General features: G+C 45.3%; 1 protein-coding gene across 3 annotated transcripts; it reads right to left on the bottom strand.

Annotated features, from left to right (window-relative positions):
- Positions 1 to 448: 448 nt before the first annotated feature.
- Positions 449 to 25,543, bottom strand: itgb4 (integrin, beta 4). Of its 3 annotated transcripts, none has more exons than XM_037082470.1 (42): positions 25,437 to 25,543; positions 18,089 to 18,171; positions 17,505 to 17,587; positions 17,202 to 17,303; positions 16,842 to 17,046; positions 16,662 to 16,758; positions 16,361 to 16,532; positions 15,910 to 16,173; positions 15,710 to 15,799; positions 15,434 to 15,556; positions 14,497 to 14,664; positions 14,331 to 14,407; positions 13,981 to 14,189; positions 13,772 to 13,875; positions 13,583 to 13,678; positions 13,218 to 13,350; positions 12,968 to 13,093; positions 12,668 to 12,786; positions 12,541 to 12,574; positions 12,236 to 12,430; positions 12,039 to 12,142; positions 11,890 to 11,948; positions 11,732 to 11,755; positions 11,489 to 11,637; positions 11,167 to 11,346; positions 10,884 to 11,032; positions 10,533 to 10,740; positions 10,123 to 10,440; positions 9,757 to 9,929; positions 9,464 to 9,644; positions 8,183 to 8,320; positions 7,909 to 8,091; positions 7,699 to 7,827; positions 5,189 to 5,356; positions 4,951 to 5,097; positions 4,431 to 4,565; positions 3,543 to 3,692; positions 2,971 to 3,159; positions 2,684 to 2,839; positions 2,380 to 2,544; positions 1,473 to 1,592; positions 449 to 1,371 (listed from the first exon to the last, which is right to left on the bottom strand). In XM_037082470.1, the coding sequence occupies exons 2-42, from the start codon at positions 18,162 to 18,164 to the stop codon at positions 1,238 to 1,240; spliced, it is 5,832 nt and encodes a 1,943-aa protein (XP_036938365.1). In that variant the 5' UTR covers positions 18,165 to 18,171; positions 25,437 to 25,543; the 3' UTR covers positions 449 to 1,237. The 3 variants fall into 3 exon arrangements, with proteins under 3 accessions (XP_036938365.1, XP_036938364.1, XP_036938366.1); XM_037082469.1 differs by lacking the exon at positions 25,437 to 25,543 and adding an exon at positions 20,490 to 20,868; XM_037082471.1 differs by lacking the exons at positions 4,431 to 4,565; positions 25,437 to 25,543 and adding an exon at positions 20,490 to 20,870.
- Between the last annotated feature and the right edge of the window lie 827 nt (positions 25,544 to 26,370).

Genomic DNA, 26,370 nt, shown 5'->3' with positions numbered 1-26,370 from the left:
GTTTTTGGTGAAAAGTTCATAAACTTATCAGGTTTTGTTTCTGTCAAAAATAGCCTCTAAAAATTTTAAAAGCAACAAATTGGGAAGCCAAAATACAGTAGGACTTGCATTGAAGCAAATACAATCTTTCTGTCTTTTTCCAAAATACTGAGATCTCACTGTCTAAAACTTAGTCTCACTTTAAAGCGGTTTACTTTACACTACATCTTTGAGCTACAGTCATCTTATGAAATGTAAAAAGATGTTACATATAATAGAGTTTAGATCACTTGTCTGTATTGTAAAATGATGCCCCTTGCGTGTCAGCAGGAAATGTGTGTACAAAATGAGCAACACAAGCACCAACCTGTGTTTATAGAAGTACCCCAGGGTTATTCCATGCCAACTTCTATTAAATTCATGGAATCTAGAAAAGATCCTATTATCCTTTATAAACGTTTTCACATCATTTTTTTTTGGTGAAATTGCATGACATGAACTGGGAAAAGTTCAGAACTCTGGGTGAGTTGACATGGAATGACCTCTCTATATTTGGTATTAAATATAATGTAAATCAGCATTAGGTAAAAACCTCAAAAGCATTAAATATGCTTTGAAAAAGCACTTTAATATAATACAAATCTATGAAAGTCTTAAGACACCCCTTCTATATTATCAATCACTCAGGATAAGACATTCATCAAGAAAGACCCAGAACAATGTCAAGCCAGTCTCTCAAAGTCGGAGAGAGATTCGAAATTTGGTCGGCCTAAGCTGAAGCACTCAAAACACCAGACGCACACATCTCTGTCAGAGAAGAGGAGGACGGGAGACAAGGGGAAAAGGTGACTTTGGATTACTGTGCTGCAGTCAGATTACTGCGCCATGCTGGCCTGATTTGAAGCCCCAGTGTGTCCTACCAGATCTGGGCCCGCAGAGGGAGTTGAGTCTCACAAAAAATGATTCTCTGAGTGGGCCGAAACTGGAATGAAACATTAGAGGTGACAACGAATAAAAATGATCCTCATCTATGCAGGAAAGTATCCACATTTTGTAACAGACACAAACGAGCGGCCTCCCCTCTGACCATATATTATATTGAATGATTTTTGGCTGCAGAATCTCTCTCACACACACACACACACACACACACACACACACACACAGTGAGTGCTCTGAGGATGACTCTGTTTATAAGACTCATATATGATTCCTCATCATCTTGGCCCCGCCTAGATCATTAAATGACACAAGATCTTTAAGATTCGTAGAACATCTTCTTTGTGACAGTGGTTCCTCCCATGACGCTCCTCTGAACCACTTCCTTGGTGATCTGGGTCATCATGCCACTGGTCTCTGTGTGCTGCGAGGTCGTTGTCATCATCATCCCATCTGTTGTGAAGGAGCAGTTGTTATCGACGTGTAAATGTCTTTCATATATGTATTTGGGAGAACTTAAAGGAGGAGAACTGAAACGGAGGCTACGTTTGTACCTGAGAAATAGGGGTCATTGAGCATCGTGTGGGAGACGTTGGTTCGCGTGCTGACCTCGGTTGGCATTTGGAAAACCTCTCTCCTCACCAGTGACTGGCTGTTGTACTGAGACAAAGCACCTGTGAGGGGCAAGAAAGTAAAGAAATACTGACATAAGTATACTGCTGGATACTAGAATGTCAGAAATCATGAGAAAGTGATGGGACCGCAAAACAGGATATTAGATAATATCGATATCCTGAGTGCATGTTATATGAGTCACTTTGGTCCAGAGCAAGAAAACGCAACCAGTTACTGGTCAGACTGTCATGAACTTTGTTATGAATATATTGAGGACCTCAGGAATCATGATCTGAGACTATCTATCTTAGATTTTTAAAATCGTTATAGAGTGATATGTCGTGCTGTCTTTTCCTGGTTTTAAAGACTATATTACAGTGAAGTGATGTCATTTTCAGAACTTACCAAAATGTTCTACTTGTTCTAAAACTGGCCTTTGGTACCAAGATATTACATACGAGCTATTAAAATCTAAAGGCCAGACTTCCATGAACACCAGGAGATCAATATGATTTAATATATGATTTCTTTAATGCCAACATAGGGCCAGATTTTTTTCACTCGCCTTGAAATTTACTTAGCACGTTCATGCCCATTCACTGTACGAGTTTTGTTCTGGCATCCATTAAGGCCAAAATGTCAACACTTTGCAGAGAAAGTCCCAAAGTTTAATAGAAAGATTGGCATTTGCGTTCATGCTCCCAGAGGATAAACTGCCTTGTTTGGGGATAGTGATCGTTTCTCTCCCCAAGTTCGAAAGTTACTGTCATGCTGCTGGGGAAATGATGTACTATCCTATATACTATTCGTTCACACCAATAGCTCCGTCGGAAGGATTCATCTTACTTCCATCCTGAGACTCGATGGTGATGATGCCCTCCCTCTCGGGGCCGAAGCCCTGCGTGGTTCGAGCCTGGACTTTAAACTTGTAGGGAACATTCTCGGTCAGGTTTGGGACGGTCAGACTGGTCTCGGTGCTATCGCCATTCACCTGGAAGGAACGCACGTCTCCTGGAGGAAAGACAAGAAACAGGTGAGAAAATATAATACTTTCACAGGCTTCTGGGAAAATGCACAAAACCAGACATCTCAATGAATTTCAAATGTTTTTTTGTTTGCTTGTTTGTTTCAGCTGTCATTAAAGCCTTACCTCCACCATGCAACTGTTCACATGTGACTACATAGCCCAGGATGTCTCCGTTGGGTTTACGAGGTTTATCCCAGCTGAGCTGCAGGGAATCAGGACTGAGTGCGGTGAAGACCAGGGGGCCGGGGGCACTGGGGGTGCTCAGGGTAAATGGTGAGCCTTCAGTGAAACATGAGACAGACGAAAGCATTAGATGGGACACTGCATTTCTGTTTGCTGCGTTAAAACCCAGCGACTGTGTCCGTGGGTCAGACGGAGATGTTGTGAACCAAGATCCACAGAATGAGTACCTGGCATGGGGCTGAGGGGACTCTTAGGGTCGACAGCGGACTCGATGGTGATGACTCCCTCCCTCTCTGGACCCCAGCCCTCCTGGCTCTGAGCCTTCACCTTGAATAGGTAGGAATGGTTGGGCAGCAGGTCCTGAATGATCACAGAGTTCTCCGCGGGGTTTGTTACATTGATGCGCTTCATCTCGCCTACAGGAAGGAGCAGACTTTATTTAGTTTCGGCAATCAAAAAAAGTTATTATGGCAAAATCTGAATTTTACTTCACAAAACAAACCAAACAATTGATATCAACATCAAATATTGTCTCCAATAGCTTCAACGGGTTACAATAGATCTGTGGAATATATGACTGATATTTTTCTCCATAATTTACTTTTTTGATCGACTGCTTTGCATGCGCTTACAATCCAGGGCATGTACTTGTGATGTTTGTGTCTCAGCTTGATTTGTTTCACGCGCTTGTTAAACACGCTCTGTATCCTGGTGTGGCAGAATGTTCTTTAACACAGAGAAGATTAAAAATAAAATCAACAACTGAAGCAGTGGTCAGGTCCTTGGAGGCGTGAAGTACCTCCGTTGAGCAGCTGGTAGAGAACGCAGTAGCCCATGATGTCCTTCTCACAGTGGGGCTCCTGCCAGCTGACTTTGAGTGCGGTGGGTCCCAGAGCAGAAAACACCAGTCTGCTGGGGGTGTCTGGAACACCGGGGGAGAGTCGAGCATCTGAGGGGTGACACAGAGAGACAAGGCTAAAAATACCGGTGGATGTTATTATAATCTTAGGTCTATCTCATTTTAGACACAGAGTATAAAGAGTGAAAAACACAGAGAAGTGAAGATATGAATTAGTAAATTATAAATAATATGTATTGCATATGCAATACTTTGCGATATTTCTCACCATTTTTCAAAGTATATACTTTTTCAAAGGTTGTTTTATCAACGTTTTGATTGTTCCCATTCTGTTCAGACAGCTATATATTTCCACCGATTTAGTGCGAAATTCAACTTGTGGAGATGCAAAACATGTTTCTGTTTGGCTATTTCTGACATTGTTAATTTTGAGCTCACTGTCAGCTACAATAACTTAGAATTTGAATGTGCTGCTTCCTCTAAAATGTCTGAAGTCGCATCACACCTGAGTACAGCAACGAGAAGTTTCCTAAACAGTCCCTGCTGCCACTGAACTGCCATCTGATGCTGACATTACTATGATCACATATGAAAAAGAAACTTGACTAAAAACATATGGTATAGTTTAAAAAATGGTGAAAAAGGATAGAGATCAAGGAGACAAAACACATAAAAGAGCACGTGAGGTCTTTAAAGAGGACATCAGTGAGGTAGAAAAGGTACGGGACAAACGTTAGGCACAAATAAGGACGACAGAAGAGGGGTGCGTCATGCATAACACCTCGCAAACGTATCCGGTGCCTTCGTGCTTGGATGCCGCAGACTTACCTTGGAGCACCCTGTCCAGATTGTACAGGGCTTCGTTGATGTCTGAAGACTGGCTCCTGCCCCTCGGAGCCTGAGGCAGGCCGTAGCTGAACTGGCTGTGAGAGCTGCTCTGCATCCCAGTGTAGCCGAACCCACCTGATGGCGCATTGAGCAAGTGGGGGCAAAGGAGAAGGATGTAGGGAGGGTAATAAAGAAGTTGATGGAAGTAGAACAGCGGGAGGGGAAAGTTGGCAGGGGAAGGAGTCGAGTGGAAAAAGAAGAGGAAGCATAATAAAACAAAAAAAAAAGGGTAGAGTTGAGACAAGGGAGGGACAGAGAAAGAGCGATAGTCAGCATAGCAACGCAGCCAACAGCCCCAAACCTGCTAAGCCATTGGCTTCATGCGCCTGCACAGTTTACCTGCTGAGGCACCTCAAACATTGCACTCTGAGGTAAAGTCACTGACCAGAAAGGCAACGCCACGTCCTTTTACATTTACTTAGGAACAAATTTAAAAAGACTGCTGAGGTCTAAAGCTTACTTAGATCTGGGAACTTGCTCGACACCTCTCCCATGACGATAGAGTCCCGGATGTTTTCATCTGCGTAACCCCTGTTCTCTGAGCGCTTCCTCATGATGACTTCTGAGGTGTGCACTCCCCCAACCATGTCCTGTCTACGAGAGCCTCCTACCAGAGGACAGAAAAACAAAGGGTAAAGAAAAATGATATCTCGATTTTCTTTTGTATGAATCAGTGGAATTACCGGAGTCCGTCTTACCCGGCCCCGTCATGTAGGTGGTGGTTGTTTCCGTGGTAAATGAGCCGCCCGCCCCTCTGTAGTTGGAGCTCAGAGTGGACATGGGAGAGGACGATGCTGACATGTTGCGCGTCCCTGATCCCCCTGGGAAGAGGAAGTTCTGATCCCACTTCCCGTTCATCGTGTAATCTGTAAAACACCAAAAGAGGAGCCAGAGTTGTCAACAGACAGGTCACAGGAAATTCAGCAGTTTCCATTCCAGCGTTCTGACATGGATTGGAAGAACAAGGTGCCATTGATTGATGTCAAGCACCCACATTTAAGCTCAGCCATTCTATAAAGGAAGCACCCGCAGTGTAGAGTTAGACCTGCGGCTCCACATGAGCCATTTAGAGGTTATAGAAACAGCAACAACGGTGTACACAGGCAGGCGAGCTCCATCCACAGGCAAGGAAAGTAACAGCTCCAGGTCCTGAGTGTTACAGGTAGGGTGCTAAAATGTCCTTTTGCTGGTGACGAAATAGTCTTAACTTCGTTTGCTCGTAGGTGGCGACATGTACCTGCCTTCATCGGCAGGTGACGGTGGTGGTCATGCATGTGCGAGATTTAATGTGGTGAATATGTGTCTTTCACTTCCAATATATGCGAGTGAAGGGGTGAATTAAAGAAAGCAGATTTGTGTGAAGTTCAGCCTCGGTGACGCCACAAACTAAACCAACAGCACTGACTTCCATGTGGCTAAACTGGACAACAAATCAGCGAACTTGGTTCCATCTGCCACACATCCAGCTTCTGCAAGTGATGGTCACTCGCCTGTAGTCACGTTTGTGTGACTCTACCCTTTAGTTAAACTGCTGCCCTCTCTTTGGCAGGTGCCAAACTGGGCAATGCTGGCTGAACAGCTCCCCTCGTGGAAAATCCGCGGCTTGCTAAATGTGAATAAGTGAGCTTCTACAAACCAGTCCAAAAGGCGCTTCACATCTAAAAAGGCACATCTGAAAAATAAAAACAAACACAGCTGCAAGAGAAAACAATTTAACAGCTACAGGGAAAGATGTCGTCAGTGAAATTGCCCCGCAGAGGTGAGACTGACTTTCATTAAGAAGCCACAATTTCCATATAGCTGCGCAGTGACTCAGCCTTCACACACAGCCGACAAGCCTCCTCAAGATCACTACTTCCCCAGTGGGATGGAGAGAGGACAGACAGAGACAGGCACCTGGAAAAACCTGCCCCCGATCATCAACTGGAGGAGGAGCAGTTGATGCCAGCGCTCCTCTCTGGGCAGAGCAGGGATAGGTGCCAGCTAGGGGCAAGTGGGGACAAGGACTGAAACCCCGAAAACTGAACGATCAGACACATGTTGATATTTCTGACAGGTATCACATCGCGAAGGCAGAGAGAAACGTTTTGCTGGCTTGCAGGGGCATCTGGCAGGCCGTGCATAATAGCTGGCATGCTAGCTTCCTGTCTGTCTATCTGTGGGTCTGATGGAGTGGTCTTCACCTGGCACGCGTGTTTGGGTGGAGCTGGGGTGGGGAGCCTCATCTGAACTCGCCTCTGTGTCTGTGCTGTGCCGACTGGGGATGACGTCCACTTGCTTTTTCCACGACACCTTACGCAGATCGAGGTTGGACCCCACCAACTTGACAGGTTTCCATCCTTGTATTCAGGGTCATGGGGGGGGGAGAAGCAAGCAGGCCATGGATGGATTTGAAGCGAAGTGTGAAAGAACTGATTTTACTACACATTATGACCTAAAAAAACTATCAAACACATAAATGGAAGTACATCATGTATATAGTCCAAATTGTTCTGGAGGCGAGGGGCAACACTGGCATTATCCTTCCAGAGAAATCAGAATAAGAGCACAGAAAAACGTGAAAAAGAGAGTGACAGCAGATTGAATGAGGCCTTGCGGTTTGCGATTGTGAAGCGCTTCTATTGCAGATCTGGGGATGCATTGGAAGCACATGTTGTTGCGGCCTGGATTGGGGCGTTGCCTGCAGGAGAATTTGCCCCGACAGATGGAAGTGATCGGGAAAAAAAAAAAAAAAAAAAAAAAAGGCAAAGCCGTGAGATTTGATGCCAGCCATGAACTCTTACCCTCACCCTTAATGTCTCTCTTCCAAAATGAGGAAAAGTATTAATGTCACAGAAAAAGTGAGTTGGCGGAAAGAAGAAGGAGGAGGAGGAGGAGGAGGAGGAGAAGCCATCCCAGTCGCACTAGTTGGGTGATTTTGTGCAGCACATGTCTGATCAACATCTCCAGTTCCTGTTGCCGAGTCTCTCTCCCTTCTGACCACGCAATGACACCGCAGCGTACATCAAATAAACACTTGGTTTAACACTTTGGCTACAAAAACAAAGCAAGATCCCACAAAGCGCTTGCACGCCGAGGACTGAAATAACTGAACGTATGCTACTGAGATAGCTCACACTCTGGTAAACACAAGCACAATGAGTTTTTTTTTTTTTATACGCTGTAAGCTGTTGAAGGTTAGCTTGTGCTTTCAGCTCTTGGTACCCACCATCACCAGAGACGCTGGGTGTCTTGGAGCCTGTAGGTGACTTCATCACCTCATTGCTGTACATCAAGTAGCTGTCGTACTCGTCTCCCGCCTCTGCGTCCACAATAGGGACATCTGGAATGATAGGAACTAGGGGCAGAAAGAGGGGCAAATTAATTTCTTTTCAGAGCTGACCGGAGGTGTTCTGGAGATGTGCTGTCCCTGACTTACTTGACAGAGGTCTGGCAGGCTGTGACGCCAGATTGATGGTGGCATCTCTGAAGGGGCCCCAGCCCACGCTGTTCTTGGCACGAACCTTGTATTGGTAGGTCTGTGCGCTCTGGAGGTTCTCGATCAACAGCATTCGCTTCTTGGGGTTGTCAATCTTAACTTTCTTGGCAGCCCCCACCGGCTCTGTCAGAGGAGTATTGGGACACGATGACGACCACGTGATGCAAATGTTTGTACATTATTTCAGTTTCTAAGGTTGGCCACTGCCTCTTACTCATTTCATCGTCGATGGGTGTGTAGATGACCTCGTAGGCTGTGATGTTGCCGTTGGTCTCCGCAGGCTCTGCCCAGCTGACCTGAGTAACAGTTGGGCTGATGACGTTGAAGGCCAGACGTCCAGGTTCACCAGGAACTGGAGGAAAACAAGACAGGAACTGTTTGTATGTTCAAACATACAGAAATGATCACAAAAAAAGGCACACGCATCCCAATATCCAATGAGATTGGTTCTTAACATATAAAGCAGTCTGAGGAAGACCCTTGTGCTCAATACTAGTTAAAACAAAAGTTTTGACAAAGTGGAGATTTATGCATTACTAAAGTCAAACTGGTTGCATAACGCTGGCTAATTCCTATAAGTTGTTACTCATGTACCTAAAGGAGGTTACATAGAATATAGTAGTTGGCACTAGGGCTGCGCAATTGATGACAAAACTGCAAGAAATGTAATTATTTTATAAAGGTAAAATGTGTCACCAAACAGTGTTTTAATTAAATGGTGTAGTGCTGCAGAGATGCTCTGCCCTACCAACTTTGTCCTCCAGGTGTAATAAAACGTGTTTGTTGGGCAGAGACTGGGAGAAATTCTACATCATCAAGAGTTTTTCAATGACGACGAAAATTGTGATGTAAAACTGAATCATCCGTTATGATCAGGAATTATATCGCCATGGCAGTGTCTGTCGAAAAATAATCGCAACGTCCCTTTCTGACCATGTCATGCAGCCCAAGTTGCCACATTGCTGTTTGATAATGAGGTAAACTGTGACACAACAGAACTCAAAACACAAAAACATTATGCTAAGTTTTCACCAAATAACGCCAACTAGGTTAGCATAATCTGATATCTACCCCGCACTCTAAATTGCACAAACACTTCTGATTCCGCAACACGTATTTCCCAATGTATGCATGTTACAACAGATTGGCAGTTAACGTTGATATAGTTCTAGCACTGCAACAGTGACTAGATGTCTAAATAGTCAGCACTACAGCAACTGATAGGCATTACCAAAGTGTTTCCTACGGTAGCTAAAACATTTGTTAGGTTTAAATGGCGGCGCCTGGTTTAGCAAATCGCTTGTTTGGAAGTAACTCAAAGTTAAAACTTGAGAAAAACGTTCACAAACACACTTGGTGACATATTTAACGGTTGGTGGTGCTGCCCAGTCCAAAGGATTACATTTGTCATAAAACAAAACACACGTGAATTCTCTCTCTCTCTAATAATGAAGAGCCATTAACCAAACTCTTAACATCTAACGGAAGTTATTACCATCCTCCAGTGTTTGACAGGTGGCAACATCCGTATCGTAGCCGTCTCCCATTGCATTGTAGCCGCACACTCGCATTTCGTAGTCACAATAGGGGTACAGGTTGGTCAACTCGGCTTGAGGAGTCTTCACATCTAAGACCTGGGCATCCTTCTCTGGGTCACCGAAGATCCAGTACTTGACCTAAAATGCAGGACACAAAAGACCCAGCATGTGAGAAACACAGTGCCCGTTGTAAATGGTGATTTTGTTATTCAGTCAAATTGAAGCTCCTCAGCGTATACATTTTGTGTACCTTGTACCCCATGGGATTACCAGGTGGAGGGTCCCAGTTGAGGTGGATGCTTCTGGGTCCAGTGGCTTTGGCCTTCGGGTATCCTGGGGCAGGAAGGTAGCCACTGGGAGAAGACGCTTTCCGGTCTATGAAGCCCATTTCCTGCATCTGGGCAATCTCTGGAGATTTCGTAACTGCAGGAAGTGGAAGAGGTTAGAAAATGAAACATTCACCAGATACCATGCCCTTTGCTTTTTTTCTTTTTTTTTATGAATGATCCCTTCTGTCGTCATATCAAATCTTGAGCTCCAGAAACGTATCAAGTGCCATTTTACATTCACTTTAGTTCTAATGTCTTTGCGACAAATGACAGTGATTGGGTCTTACTTCCATCAGTGACACTGACGAGGGTGGTCTTCCTCTCTCCAACAGAGGCGTTGCTACTTGGGTCAAACAGTTCCAGCTGGAAGGTCTCAGGCTGGATTGGGCCGGGATGAGACTTCGGGTCGATCACTATGTTCTTCTCTGTCTCCCCAGGGCCAAACTTTAGTGGGGCGGACAGCTCAAAGCGCTGGGCCTTCTTGGTGCGCCATTTCACTGTGGCGGGGCTGTCATGATTGCGAGTGCGGACGACTGGGATGGTGTAGGTTGGGTCAGACGTGGTGAAGTTCTGGGTGCCCTTTTTGAACATCATCACACTGGGCTCTGGATGAAATAAGATAATAGGGAGTAATCAGCGCAATGTGGGGTGGGGGGGGGAGACATACTGATGTTAAAGGCCTCTTGCACGCTTTCACCTGGTTGGTCTGTGATGGTAACTGTGGTTCTCGGATAGCGTCCCAACTTTGCGCCCTGCCGTGGGTTACTGAGATCCATGACAAACTGTTTGACCTGTTTGTCTTCCAGGAGGCCATCTTTCTCGCCCAGCTCAAGCAGACGAACCGGCACTATTTTCTGGGTCTCACCAGGAACATAAGTCAGGTCTCCGTCCACAGTCACATAGTCCTAAAATACAGGCAGAAAAGGTGAGGACAGTAGCCTTGCTTGAGACCTTTAGCCCACCTACTACATGATCCCCACCAACTGTAGGCAACAACCCGAAATGTTTTCGTAGGTGTGAGGATATTAAGCTAAATACAGGGCCTCACCTTCTTATCCTTGGCTGTGAGGTCCCGTGTGCGGTAGGTGACCTGTGTGTGTCCATCTTCAATGATCTCTCTGCTGATAGGGATTTTGGCCACCCCGTCCTGCCTGCTGTAGGTGTAGGCTGGCTGGAGGAATGAGAACACGCTGGAGGCTGTTGGGGGGGCAATACAAAGTGAAGATCAAACACCCTGACATCGGTTCAGGTCACAGTAGCTCTGAGTCGATCGTCTCGTGTTCTTTGATTGAAAACTTTTACATACGAAGCTGAAATCTGAGACTTCTCACCGTGCTCTTTGATGATGGTGATGTTGACCAAGCGTTTTCCAATCTCAGCGATGCCCAGCGGCACGTCGATGGCCTCCACCTGCAGCTGTTTCTTGTCGTCGTCTTCGTCCTTGACGAAGAGCGGCACGTGAACGTCTACTGACTCCACACCTTCTTGGAACTCTACGGCTCCCGTAGCCTCTGCAAGTGGAACAACGGTTCGAGATTTATGACAAGACTGACGGATATAGACAGGTGATAAGAGAATGATTCGCTTAACTTTGCTTTTAAACTGCAACACTCTAATTCAATTCGTCCACACACACGAACTGTTGAGACGCACCTCGGTCTGTAGCCACAGTGTAGTAGCCGGGCACCACTTTGAGGTCACGTACGTTTCCAGACTGGACGTTTTTCTCCGTGAGTTTGACTATATCAGGGTAGCTGGCACGAGGAGCGGACAAGACAGTGTCCATAATGGTGTAGTCCTGCCTGAGGAGCACAGGAGACTGACATGACCTTTGGGTCCTTGAAAGAGACAGTAACCTCTGGTGATGTCTTTTTATTGTACTGATCAAAATCTTACCTTTTCCCAGCATTCCTTTGCATTCTGCGAGAACCAAAACAAGAGTTAAAGAGTGACAGAACAGGCATTACATTTCCATTGTTCTTTTAATTCGGGAAAATCAGGTCTGTGAAGGAACATACTGTGCATAACTAGATGCGCAGTTGAACACATCCTACCTGAACGTGGTTTTTTGCACCTTCTGTGCTCCGGGAATCTGCTTGTACACCTCATTGAGCTGGATGGGGGAACAAACAGCGCTCAGTGATACAGTCGTCATTCATACATTCATACGTGTGCCCGACGACAAACGCAAAAACAGGCTCACATTATCGGCCACTTCCTTGCGGAGCTGCTCGGCGTCTCTGGATTCAAGGCGGGACAGATTCTCAGAGAACAGCCTGTTCAGCCTGAGGGAGACCGGGAACTGGACTACGAGGCGAGAGAGGAACCACGAAATGATAAAGTGAGGACTTCTTTAGCTCAAAGGTCAGTTTAATGCTGCTCGAACATTTGATCACTCACTAATTTCTTTAGGGTTGGGCTTTATCAGAGCCTGGGGGTGTGTGGGGGCCCGGTGCACGTTGTCCGTGACCTTCCAGCGAACCACATCGGTTCCTTTGGGCGGGCCGGTCCTCACCATCGGCGTGTCCAGGTGGTCCGAGGTGAGCAGGGACTGGCGGAGCAAATACTCATCCTCCTTGAAGCCCACCATGCGACCTGAAGAAAAATGCAACGTAAGGTGACTCACACTCAACATGGTCCCAGGTCGGAGGACAAATGATCCAGCAAAAAGACAAAAGTCCACGGGTAATGTCTAAACCTCTCACCTCTCCTACAGCAAGGTAGCAGGGCCAGGCAGCTCTGTGACAAGAGAAGACAGCACACTCAGCACTACTCCCACCAAGACTGAGAAATATAGATTAATTATGTCCACGACTGTGAGTGTGAATATACCTGCCAGCAGGATTTGCAGCAGGCGCAGTATTTCCAGCAGCAGAGCAGCAGGAGTGCCAGCAGCAAGAGGAGGAACAGGAGGAGTGGGAGCAGCCACAGGAGGCTCGCAGGGGGACATTCTGAGGGTTTGTCACAAAAAGTTCATCAAGTTAGCCCACGACAATGCCGCTGTTGTTTTCAGGCACTGGGCGGTCGTCCACAGTCAGCGTATTGTGCCCACTTACAGGTTCGCACTTTCATTTTACACAAAATATCTCTCGCAGGTGGGATATATAAGTATATATGCAACCCGCAGCTCACCTTTCTTTTCCAGCACCTGAACGTCCATGCCTTTAACTGCCGGATCTCGAGAGCTGTCGACAGTGTAGTAGTACGTGCAGTCGTCATCTTCGTCACGGAAACTGCATGAGTCCAGCACCTTGTCCGCTGGAGACACGGCAGATACACACACACATATAAAGCGTTATCAAGTGTTTTTTTTGTTTGTTTTTTTGCCACCGCAGTGTTATCTGAGGAAAAGCAAGTCGTTTCGCTCCGCTCGTGCCCTTACATTCTTTGAGCTCCGTCACCGTGTAACTTTGGAAGGGGCACTCTTTGCACTTTTCGTCCTCTTTTTTCTCTCCTGTCTTCCAGGTCTGACACTGAACACAACTCCTTGTGGCCTCGCACACTTCCAGCTGGGCCTAGACAGGACAGACACACACACACACACACACACACACACACACACAATGGTCAGGCAGGACTGCACAGAAACATCAACCAAAAGTGTGTATAAAAAAATCTGAGGTTTGATATATTGTTGAGTGTAGTTTTAAGAAGCAGAAACACATCTTGTGTCGGAAACCCAGAATTTCTATCGCTATACACTCACTCTCGCAAAAGTAGACATATTCATACATTATATCCACCCACCAGGAAATTTGGCTCACAGGTTGAAGTCAACTCCAGACCAGAGCTTTGACAGTTACAGCGGCCGCAGACACATGTCCCTCGACCGTTGCAGACGCCCTGGTGCAGATAAAGACACAGCCAGGCGACAACTGAGATTTAAGGCGCCATTACAACCTCGTCTTCGGATGAAAAACTGTCGGCTGTACTTACGCCCTTGCTGTCCACGCAGGTCTGGTTGCTCTTGGGACACTCACAGGCTGTGCCCTCCCAGCCCTCAGCGCATGCACACTGGCCCATAACACAAGAGCCACGGTCTGATAGGAGAGGAAATAATGAGATCAGTTCGATTCAGGCGATTCCCAACTTTTCTTTCACACATAAACACTACTTTGATCACAGACAACCACAAAGTGTCCCACCGTTGCAGAGGAAGCCTCCGTATCTTGGACACTGGGTCTTGTCGTACTGGCAGTAGGGCCCTTCGAACTGCTCGGGGTTGTAGCACACACAGGTTCCACACGCCATGCAGTCTCCACGGCCTGAGCAGGGCTCCGTCTTGCCCGGAGCAATACACTGGCTGGTGGACTTGACTGAATCAGCTAATGAGCAGTTACAGAATGAACCCAGCCTGGAAAGGACCCATGGACAAAACAGACGGAGAACAAAAAAACTTTTCAACCCAGAGGCCTCGAACAGTCCGTCTTTGCCTGAGGTGCAAATATGGAATTTTTTAAAATTCATTATAAGAACAAAAAATTGAAGCTCTCACCAGTCACCATAGCACTGACACTTCCCGCACACCAGGTCTCCGTTGCCATTGCATCTCGCTGCTCTGGGGAGGGGCGTCTGGAGGACAGACGGAAAGAGGCGCTCAGCTGAATTTCATCGTAAATTGGTGCAAGTGCTCTGCAACTTTTGAACTTCGGTGTTTCTACCTTCTCACATTCGCAGACTGGACACAGAACCGAAGCCTCAACGTTGACGCCGGCGTTAAAGGTCGTAGGCTTGACTTTCATCGTCCCTGCTTTTTCATCTGGACTCATCTGACAGACAGGCTGCTCACCATTCAGGCGCTGAGCTGTGAGCTTCATCATGAACTTGCCCTGGAGGGGGAGCACACACACACACACACACACACACACACACACACACACACACACACACAAAAGGATCCGCACTTAGGAGACTGTTGAGACATTTTTACTACACACGAAATCACCTGTAAAAAACATTTAAACTGATTTGTATCAGTTTAATTGGCCAAGAATGCGTGTAAATGAATGATTCACTTGACAGTAACAGTGTAAATTCATCCTGACAAGAATCCCAACTGGACTCAGGGCTGAATCACTCTCATTTGCGTGTCATTATACATTGAATTTACACAGCTAAGATTTTCCACTGATTCTTCCAAATCCAGCCCCCATCTTACCATGTTTAGACATTTAACAGACTCACTAAAAGGTATATTGAAAATGAATATGTCTGCCTATGACTGCAGGAGATGTAATGTGTACCTTAGCCAGAGTGCTGCACAGAAAATTCCTTAGAATGGATCGTTTTCATGTGACAGTAGTTTTTACATTTGTGTACAATTTGAGCATAAATTTGAAAAAGAAACTGTGATTGGATATTGTCTTTCTTTTCCCCCAGTGATTTATTGTCAGAAATAGGGAGTGGAGTGCACAGACTATTGACAGACTAACTCCCGTTGATGACAATATTTGTTTTTTGCAGCTATAAGACTTTCATGTTTGTTGACTGTAGCCACAGGAATAGACGTGGTATAGATCAAGTATTTGGGTCTAAATCCATGAATGTTTGATTTTGTGTCAAATAAGCTGTTTCAGTCTCGTTTTTTTTTCCTCTTACTATTGTTCCAGGTCTGAAATTAAAATCCCCGTATTGAGCCACTTTTCCACTGGTGCTCAAGAACTGTGTCTCGAAAGCCTTGGGTTTTTCCTCCGCACGAATGCTCATCTTGGAACGGATACTCTGAAAGGACATAAGGCAACGTCAGCATACACAACTTGGCACGGCCATTTGACTCTGTTGTCTACAGAGTGACAGCAACTGCAAAAAAACACACACACACGCGTAAAAGATGTTCTTACAGCTGACAGGTGTTAGAAGAGGTGGTGTTTTTACCTTGAAGGCAGAGTCCATGACTTGCAGGATATTGGATGAGTCCTCTTGCAGCAGACCAACCTCAGCGATGGGAAAATATTCTTGGAGTTTCTACCCAGAGAAGCACACATCATACAAACAAATGACTAGATAACCTAGATTCTGACATGTGACACCATGGAGCGAGCAGCGTAACAGTTGACTAACTGAGGCCCACCGACCTTATAGTATGTGTAGGAGTGGTTGGTGACCGCAAAGATGGGAATGATGTTGTGTTTGCCCAGCAGGCGGACCAGCGTGGGTATGGAAGGGTAATCCTGGTGTATATCCTCTGTGTATTTGTCATCTGCGTCCAGGTGGCACTGTTCGTCGTTGCGCGGCAGGATGCCGGACAGCACGTTCGCGCCGTCAGCCTCGTAGTGAAAGGCCGACTCGGTGGAGAAAACCAGGAGATGCGTGCTGTGGTCGCGCCAGCCGATCTTATCCTAAAATCAGCATAGCAATCAAAATGGGAGCGGAGAAACACGGTGGCATATTGATGAGTGGCTTTTTAGAGCTGTTTTGCTAAAATGCTAAGAGAGCAATGAGAACGAACTGTGAACAGTCGCAGGCTTGGATGTTCGGCAAAATTCCGCCAACTTGACCCCGTTTGCATTTAATATTCCTACTAACCCGACAAACGGCAGCCTGCAATATAGCATCGAAACCCCCTTCCGGAGCGTCCAGGTTGCCAGATATTCTCTCCTTCTGGAGCTTGTTGGTGAAGTCACTTAATTCGCTGGTCAGCTTGATGACGTTCTGGAAGGAGAACGGAGGGTCGCTGTTGGGCCAGGGCTGGCTGAGTCTGAGAAGGCCGGAAAGGAGGATGGGACAAAAGACGAGAGAAAGGTGAAGTGGCGTGTGAAAGTGGATTACAGTGCCCTGTGTATGTCCTCGTCTGTTCAGTGTGTGCATGTCCCATTTTCTGTCTTACTTGGAGGGTCTCATGTCAGTCTGGGGCTCGATCACCTTGTCCACAAACTTTCCGAACCCGATGGTGTAGTCGTCTGACAGGTTCTCCACCAGGGAGGCTGCAGGGAACACATTCACCATAAGCGTTAGTCTACCGCTAAGACGTCCCTCACCTGTCAATTGCCCGTGCAAAGACGCTAACCCAGCTCGTTGCCCATCCTCTTCAAGTTGTCCAGATCGTCAGCCATGGAGTTGGAGAAGTCCATAAGAATATACAGGTCCAGGGGGCCTTTGGTTGGAGCGAACACCTCCACATTCACCAGCTTCTCCTCTCCTGGCAGGAAGGACATGGTCACCCTCTGCGGAGACACTTGAGACTTCTGAAGTGCCACGTTGATTTTTTCCTCCTGAGCAGTAAAACAAAAACAAAAAAAAACAAAAACAAAACACAGACGTCAAGTTAAGACTTCAATTTTTTTTTTGATGAGAAACAGCAACATGAATGTAAACCTGGAGGAAGGTGGAACGACTTGGAGAAGAAATCGGGTGGATGGAGACTTACACTGTTTATCACCTTGGAGCTCTGAGCTGTGATTAAGGCCGCGGCGCCGCAGCCACGAGCAATAATATTCTTTTCCAGGTCACAGCGAGGGCCGTCAAAGTTCTGAGCAAACAGGAGGTTGGATTAGTTCATTTTGATGAGCACAGAATTTGATCCTAACCCCAACAAAAATACTTATCAAATACTGGGGAGACAAAAAAGGGCAGCACCTCTCCTTGAGGAATGCCTCAGCCCTTACATGTTTGTCTCAGGACTGACAGATTTGAATCCACTGCTGTTAAACTGTTACTTTTGTAGTCTCACCTCATCAGGGCAGTAGGCACAGCCTATCCCAGTCTGGAGGCATTCTGTGCAGCTCTTGGCCTTGGAAGCCAAGCAGTAGTTCGCTGTAGCAGAGGGAAGAGGGAGATGGGGAGTGTTAGGAAGAGACACAGCCACAGGGACACAACCAAGTGAGAGACGAACCCAAGAAACATCGCTAGAGTATCTGCGGTACCACCGGACAGATCTTATATCCACTTTACAGTCCAAATGAAACCAATGCTTGGACAGTGGATTAACTGAGCTTGAGAAGGAAATCATTTCACATTTTAGAGGCCTGAATCGGAGACTCTTGTGGAAGACTGCTTGATAAATCACGAGCTTGATTGGTTATTCATTTACTGACAATCAATTAGCTGAGCGTTTGACTCTTTGTTCCATCAGTGAAGTTCACTATTCACTAGTTCTCCGTTTCACCATTACAGTGACCCAGTCAGTATTTGCTGAAAAAAAAAACCAACCTCTTTTAATACTAAAGGGAAATCCCTAAAACACACTCAAAATAATATGTCAACAAATAAAAAAATAAAAAAAGAATCATTAATTATGACTCTGGGCTTCCTCACCTTCAGCATAACAGCAGGTCAGCAGGACGGCTAGAAGCCCGAGCCCCACTGAGAGATGTAGCGTCCATCTCCCCATCTCCCTCCTGTAAACACACGCAAGCATATTCATAAATGCACATGTGCAATGCAGCCGATACTCACTGTTGCAGAGAGAGAGAATGAGGGAGGGAAAAAAGGCAGAGCGAGAGAGAGAGAGAGAGAGAGAGAGAGAGAGACTTTTATCTCCGCAGACCTCATTGCAACACGAACCACCTGCACTTTCCCTCGGTCAAGCCTCCGGGGAAAGTTAACAGGCCGGGGTTCCTCCCGTTACCTTCACCTCAGTTTGTGAAAGGAGCTGCAAACTAAGAGGCATCCAAAGCAGAAAGAAACCTCTCGAAGGAACGCTAACATCTCTGGTGTCTCGCCATGCAAATGTTGAGGTACTCAAGTTTTGAGATACAGTGGAGGTTAATGGATTCATTATTTTCCCCTGCCAAACGCAGGCTACAGCATTAGGCAGTTACGTAGTATTGGTAGACAGATTAGTGCACAGAATATGCTTGTCTAATGTTTTGAGCACCACATATCAAAAGAACAGTTCATCCCCCCCCCCCAAAAAAAACAAAAACAAAACAGATGGAACAGTCAGGTGAAGTTGCAGAGTTTACAGAACATTTCTGGCGCTTCACAGCGAAACAGCATTCTCCTAAACAACTGGAGTATAAACAGGGACTGGCTTTAAAACATAAAAAAGAAGCTGGAAAAAAAAAAAAGCTTGTCAGGTGTAATCCAAGTCTTGGAAAGCCCCAAGATCTGAAATTGACTTGAAAAAACATTATTTATGCCCCTGGTTGGCAGGCAGTGCAGCTCATTTTTCATAAAGTTTTGAAGTGGTATTCCACCTGCGATTGTCAGGTAGCCTCGGTCAGACAGAGCTATATAATATATATATATGCATGCTAAGGCATGACAAAATGTATTAGAAGAATCACATACAGGGTGGGATCTGGAAATATTCTGTGCGGCATCCTGTGCAGATTTCACAATAAAACCACTTTATAATTCAACGCTGGAATCTTGGACAGAAGACAATCTGATAGAGAGGAAGCGGCAAAAACAATCTCCACCAAAGACAGGAGGTGGGGAGTGAACAAAGGCCACTATGTGGCATGAAATGCTTCAGTAATTGTCACAGTGGGCAGTAAAATTGAATACTGCATGTGTCACCAGAGTGCACAAAATATGATGATTTGTCTTCTGAAGATTTACAGCTCCAAGAAAAAATTTCTCCATGAGGTGAGAGAATGACCTCTCCAAGCTCAAAACACAGTCTGAAAACACATGGGAAAGGCACCTTAGCACCTCGCTGTGAACTAAATGTGAATACAGGTGTGTGTGTGTGTGCGGGTTCATGCCATGAGGCGCACATACATCACTGACCGAGATGCGTCAGGGAGAAGACAGGACGCACCAGCTCTGACGCTCCACAAACTTCACCATCGGTCACGGTGTCTGAGCTGAGCGGAGGGAAAAAAAAGCTCTGTGTTTTTCCTCCATCTCAGATGAAATCAAAGTGCGCGCAGGCTTTTATGACGCTGACAGTAAACTGGGTGACACAAATTGCAGCTTGAGAGATCCAAAATAGAACTGAGTCACTCACGTTGCTCTTTCTTTTGTCTGAATAACACCGTGGCACGACGGTGGAGGGACATGTCACCGGGGGTTGAAAGCCACAGTTGTTGTGTCTGCAGCTATCAGCCAGGTGAGCATACCACCGCTGGGTGTGGGTCTGACCCCTGCGCTGACATCATCAGCAAGGGGATGGAGGTCTTTAATAACAGTTTCAGGGGTCATGGCAGTGGACCTGTCTTTGACACTGAGCTGATTTGCAGCTTCACACACCTGGAAAATTCCAGCTGTTAAAGCTATCACCTTAAAGGCCCAAAATAACACAGCAGCTCTGAGGGTTATATTAGGTCTGAATCGGTAGACGATGATCAGGCAAACTTGATTACAGAAACGCCAGGGAATCTATCTCCGCTGTTCTCACATCCAGGTTCTTTCACCTGTGCTGCATCTGTAGTCTCTGCTCTGATGTGGGCAGTCAGTCAGACACGAAGAAGAGAACAAGAGAATGAGTGCTGAACCAAATCCAAATCTGTCCACAGCTCAGTCTTTCAGCCTTTGCATACAAATCTGAAACCACACGGTGAGACATAACGTCACATAACGCACACTTTACAGCTATTCACCTCGCTCAAAAGTCACAAAAGTATGACCCAGCAGAACGATCGGTCAGTGTTGCCAGGCTGAGACGAACAGGTGACGTTGATATAATTGGAAAAAAAAACAAAAAAAAAACAATGGAGACATTAGGCAGTTTATGACTGAACACAAAGAGTTTACTGATCAAACAAACCTCTTACTGCGATCTCGCCCAGTCCAAGTCCAAAAGTCCAACACTAAATAAGAAGAAAAAAAAAAGGAAAAAGATCCCTGCTTGCTTTGTTTGGCCGAAGAGGTTTGCAAAAATTTGTATCCACCTGTAAGAAAAAAACAAAAAAAGAAAAAAAAAAACTTCTCCAAGTCCTTGTGTCCAATCTTAATGTCCCTGAGAGAAGACTTCCACTCTTTCTTCCTTCCTGTACAGCTCAGTCTGGTCAAATATTGACTTATTCGTCCCCTCAAACTCTGTGTCGTGTGTGTGTGTGTGTCTCTGTGTGTGCAAGAGTTCTGAAGTGTGTAGAGGAGAAAGACATGAGAGACAGTGAGGCTCAGAGCAACTGGGTGGATATGAATGCGTGTGCTGTGACTTGATCCCTCCTTTAGCTTCTGCGCACAGGCACACACACACACACACACACACAGACATGCACACACACACTCTCTCTCTCTCTCTCTCTCTCTCTCTCTCTCTCGCTTCCCTATCCAGGTGAGTAGCTGTGACGGAGAGGGTTAACTCCCTTCCTGTATGTCTATCTCTTCCCCACCCTGTTTGAAATCAAAAGCTCCACACCTCTATGTGTCAAGGCCCCCTCCCTGCTGCATTCCACCCCAGCGGGAGTTCACCTGTGTGGGCTTGAGAGAGGGACGCCAGGCCCCTCCTTCCATGGCCTCCTTCCAGGCTCCTGGGAGTGGCACACGGAGCAGAACACTTGCCTGGAGGCTATGGGAAACAGCTATGTGACTCTCGTGTTTACACAATCGTGAGCGGGCACTTTTTTTTTTTTTTTTTCTTACTTGCCGAGCATTTGATGTGAACATTATGACTGCCACATGTATTTCTTCCTTTTTCTGGAGGGGAAGCCACTTCCTTTACACTGTCGAAGACGTAAAGTACCAATACAGGAGTCTGCATTCCAGAGCAGAAGAGGCAGGGTGGCACGGTGACCCCGGCATTCAATCCTCATGCTCGCTATGCTTAATTGTGTTTCTACAGCCATTTACGCTGGCGCTTACAAAAGGACTACACTGTGGAGACCACAGGATCCACAGGGCTAAGTGTCCTCTTACCACTGTCTATCCAACAAGTCAAATAGGCATACTTAAATAAAAGTTTTTTAAAAATTCAATACTAGCCACATATATTAATAGTGATACTATTAAATGTACTTAAGTATCAAAAGTAACTTTCTCGCAATAAACGTACCTGTACCATTATAATCACTGGATCTGATATTCCGCATTTTTCTGGTTGACGGAATCTGTTTGTTCTTTTTGAGATCCGATCACAATCATTATGAAAGTAACCTCCAGAATGTAGTAGAGTAGATATAGCATAGTAGAAAATGGAACTACTCAAGTAAAGTATAAGTAGGGTATCTCAGAGTTGTACATTCCATCACTGCCATCATGTAAATGTTTTGGGATTGGGCCTCGACAGTGCATGGTTGGGGAGCTTTTTACTAAGAGTTAGTGTTTTTCTGATATGTCACCACAAGGTTAGGTTGGATGCAGACAGCTAACACCACTTACGGTTACGGTGACACCTTCTCCTTGAATCTGAGGTCAACAACATTCATGTTGCCACTTAGGAAGGGCGCAACCAGCTGTGAACTCACTGACACGTTTTCACCTCGTAAAGTTGCTATGGCAGACGAATGAGCAGACAGTAGCTCCATTACAGAAGAGCCACAGCAGATCCGCAACATTCATTCTCCACTTTGTTCTGTTCTGTTCTTCCGACAATATCTGGCTTTTATTTGATTTTTTTAAATTTTTGTCTACGTCTGGTGCTTTTTTTCTTGACTACTTCAGATGAAAACAAGGCTGACGAGAGCAGTGAGACTGAATCGAAACCACAAAGATGTAAATCACAAAAACCAAAACAATGAGTTGAAAGAGGCTAAAGCGCTCCAGTTAGCTTCTTTAAGTCCATTACCATGAGTGACCATGTTCACATTACACGTTGTCTTTTGACCGATCGTCAATGTACAAATATGGATTAAATGAGCTTTGAGAGATCTTGTAAATACTGTATATAAACGTCCACATCCACCTTGCCTCAGAGAGACAACAGTCCACTTTTTTGACAATCACAAAGGCTCACCACTCAGGAAAACTTTTTGATTACCCACCAACTAATATCGATTTTGATCAGCCACCACGAGTTCTGTCAAAGTGGCCTTGGAAAAGACAGTGAACCTCTAAATTGCAGATAAGAAATTACAAAACACACGCCCTAAGCTAGCATTCTTTCTTTTTAATTATATTTGTCTCAACATAGTTAGGTGGTGAATCACTTGCCCATTCATCATTCTCACTCTGGCTGTGATAGCTGCTATGGAGAAACCTCCTCTTGAATACATTACTGCCAATTTGATATAAAGCATATATATTTTTAAAGTACAATCAAAGAAAAAAAAAAGAAATAAATAACAATTGAACTATCACAATTGATACATTTTGAGAGCGTTTGTACATATTCTATACAAAGATGGTTTCTGACAGTGACAGATTTGTCTCCTTGGCGTTTTATGATTGATACTCACAGTTCTGATCACAAAGGTGCAGTTTTAACTTTTAGAATTAGTCTCTCTTATTCACGTTAACCCTTAAATACTTAATAAAGTTGGTTTTAACCAAAGTTGTGATAATCGCTGTCATTATAAATTAATATTCACTTTCTTGTTTCGTCTGTAAAAGGCCAGAAAACAGTGACAAATGCCTGTTAGAATTAACAGTCTGAGACAATCACTTCAAATTTCTTTGTTTGACCAATGGTCCTTTATAATATTGTATATCATAATACAATGTATGTGAATGTTTGGTAAGTTTGCATGAGCGTGCATTAAAACAATTATGTGATTATCCAGACAGCTGCTGGTTGATTTTTATGTCTGTTGACTAAAAGATGAATCGTCACTGCTCTTATTTTGATTTACCTTAAGAAAACTGATACACGTACCCCATGCAGAGAGCCTGTTATTCCTATTTACAAGTCCTATCATCCCCAGATATCTGTTTTGGAAAACACCTTCTCACAATAAACCTGTCAAATATGGCAGCTTGGCCAGTGGCCTGAAGCTTCAAACTGCGATCGTATACTCACTCCTCTGCACGTATCCAGTCCAGTCTTGTCTAATTAGCAATAGTACATAATACACAATGATAACAGTTGCATTGTGTTGCAGTCTTTCTTGCCTGATAGGTGTTGTTTGAATAGAGTTTGACAATGAGTGCAAAACTTCCGCAGAAACAACTGTCCCCCCCCTCTCTGCTTTCTTGGCTGACACTTTGGCAGTGATGCCAGTCCAAACAGCCCTTTCACTTGGTGGAGGAGGTGCTGGAAGGGAGTGGCCCACCTACTGAATCATTTCTGTCTATGGTTTCCCTGAGTGCAAGAAACAAACAATTTCGGCAAACATAGTTAATGACTCCTAGCAGCTAATGTGAGCATTATGGGAAGAGGCACGGGTACAGCGATCGGCCACAACGCTAAAAGAACTAAAAGGTGAAGTGAATAACATTCATCATGTATTCAAACGCAGTGTTCTGTTGGGAAATCATAGCTCCTAGCAGAGCATGTACACCCTTACATGGAAATGGCACTCTGCAATGGCAGTGTTGGGCCTTAAGTCCTGTAGGGTTGCGCGGTGGAGCCTCGAAGCATCTGACTTGTTCCAGCTTCCGACAGATGACCATCCAACTGGGATCTGGGAATATGATGTTTTGAGCCCTTTGTCATTTTCCTCAGACCAATCCTACATACTTTTTACAGTGTGGCGGGCGTGGTATTGTACCAATAGGAGCCCATTGCTATCAAGGAGGGATGCTGCCATGACTGGGTTGCAGTTGATTTTTCCAGTTTGTTTTGCCATGCCTAGGACAGGAGTCCCATGGCACATGTGCTACTCAGGCTGGGCAGCTCCTCCAGTGGAGCACTGTTCTTGGTCTGCATCTCAAGTGGCATCCACATGAACAGGGCATTATATTGCGTGGAAATGTCATGTCATTGTCTGTAACCGCTTCATCCCTTTTTATGGGGTCGCGGGGTTTGTTGCTGGAGCCAATCCCAGCTGTGTCCGGCAGGGTATCCCCCGGACAAGTCGCCAGTCGTCATCGCAGGATTCACTCACTGATGGCACCACTGCCATGCAAGGTGCCAACTGCACATCAGGATCACTAGCTGACCTGGTCTACCTGCTGAGCTACAGCCGCCCTTATTGTATGGAAATGATCAATGTTATTCATGTCACCTATCGAGAGATGAGAAGGTTGGGCAGCTGGAGGAGGTGAAGAAAGCACTTTTTTTTTTACACTGGGGAGACAATACAACTTCTCCATAAACCAATGGCACAACACAGGCGGACCAAGCCCTCAGGTCAAGACTCTGCCGTCCATTTACACCTGACCTGACCTGGATGACTGTGACCCTCATCGCTGCTCATTTACATTTATTTAACCAGGAAGTCTCTTGAGATACCTGGCAAAGACAACACACCATTACAAAGCTACAAAAATTATGAAATAGAGCATATCATGGTATGTCAAAAATTGTTGTTCCTCGGTCATCATTTCATTTTCAGTATTTTGGTGGGAAGAAGGTAAAAAAAAAAAAAAAAAAAAAAAAACTGGACATCAGAGCAAGTTAAGAACTCTTAGAAAACATACTGTATAGGACCACAGTTACCTCCTTACTTATCTAATACCCCAGTTAAAACGGTTGCTTCATTCTTTCAACGGTACTACTCAACAAAATAATTCTATAAACATGTAGAAAGTCAGATAAAAGTATTACCTGACAGCCTGAAACTCTTAGGTTGAACACCAAAACAAACACACCACTGTGCAGCTGTAGCATACTTTGCCTTTACCTCATTAAAAGTATGTTATGACGTATGTTGTAACAGAGGGCATTACTTACCGTGAACGAGGTGCTGTCGTGGTGAACTGGACTCATTAGCAGAGAACACTGAGCTGCTCACTGTGTGCACTGCTGAGGAACCACAACAATCCAAAAGGAAGAAGAACTGCACACCCTTTAGATACAGTGGGAGAGCCAGACAAGAATGTCTCCACTCTCAGCTCCACTGGCCAGTCTGTGCCTAGCTGCTCACCAATTTACATGACAAAAACTGCTCTTTTTGGATCAGTGAGTTCATTCAGTGCCTTCAGTATAATGGCGTCTCTCTCTCTCTCTCTCTCTCTCTCTTTTTTTTTCCGACAATAAATCTGCCGGAGTGATGCAGACCCTCAGCACATCGGACAACGGTGCCATTTTTTATTCAGTCATATAGAGCAGTTCATATATGGAATAATGATAAAGACTGAATAATATGCTAAGTATAGCCTTAACTGGTTTGATAACAAGGAACATGGTGTTTGTTGGTGTGGGTTGTGTGTGGAAATAAATACCCCATAGCAATTGAAACTGTGTGCCATGTTTTGGAATGCCACAGAATGCAATGCTAACTATCTCTAAGTTGAATCGGGTAAAAAAGGCCCTTTTGATAACAAAACCATAATAAATTAAAGGTGATGACGACAACAGGTTATGAAAGTGCCCACAGGTCTAATCTCAACTTTTGTTCACATTTCTGATAAACGTTATGTAAACACCCACTCAGAGTGAAATCTGTGTGACGACAGCGGATGGATGGAGTCTGCTGAGGGGGGATGTTGCGACCTGTTCGGCGCAGGTTGAACACTGGGTGTGCCGCGAGAACTGACGCGCCCCTGCAGTGATGCGGATCTCATCACGGTGATTCATCTCCATAACATCCCTCCAGGGACGGAGTGTTGCTGTTGTGCACTGTTTACAGTTTATAAAACGTATGGTACTTTTTGTATCATATTTC

This window comes from Acanthopagrus latus, chromosome 20 (genome assembly GCF_904848185.1).
Source record: "Acanthopagrus latus isolate v.2019 chromosome 20, fAcaLat1.1, whole genome shotgun sequence".
Lineage (NCBI taxonomy): Eukaryota > Metazoa > Chordata > Actinopteri > Spariformes > Sparidae > Acanthopagrus > Acanthopagrus latus.
Note: the sequence above shows the minus strand (reverse complement) of the source record. Positions and strands in the feature narration are given on the sequence as shown.

Excerpts from the sequence above, each read along its gene's own strand:
- itgb4 (XM_037082470.1), bottom strand. The coding sequence starts at position 18,164 with ATGGGGAGATGGACGCTACATCTCTCAGTGGGGCTCGGGCTTCTAGCC. Across the intron at positions 15,800-15,909 it reads ACTCCTACACATACTATAAG|AAACTCCAAGAATATTTTCC; the intron begins GTCGGTGGGCCT and ends TTCTCTGGGTAG. Across the intron at positions 8,321-9,463 it reads CTGTCAAACACTGGAGGATG|TTCCTGGTGAACCTGGACGT; the intron begins GTAATAACTTCC and ends GTTTTCCTCCAG.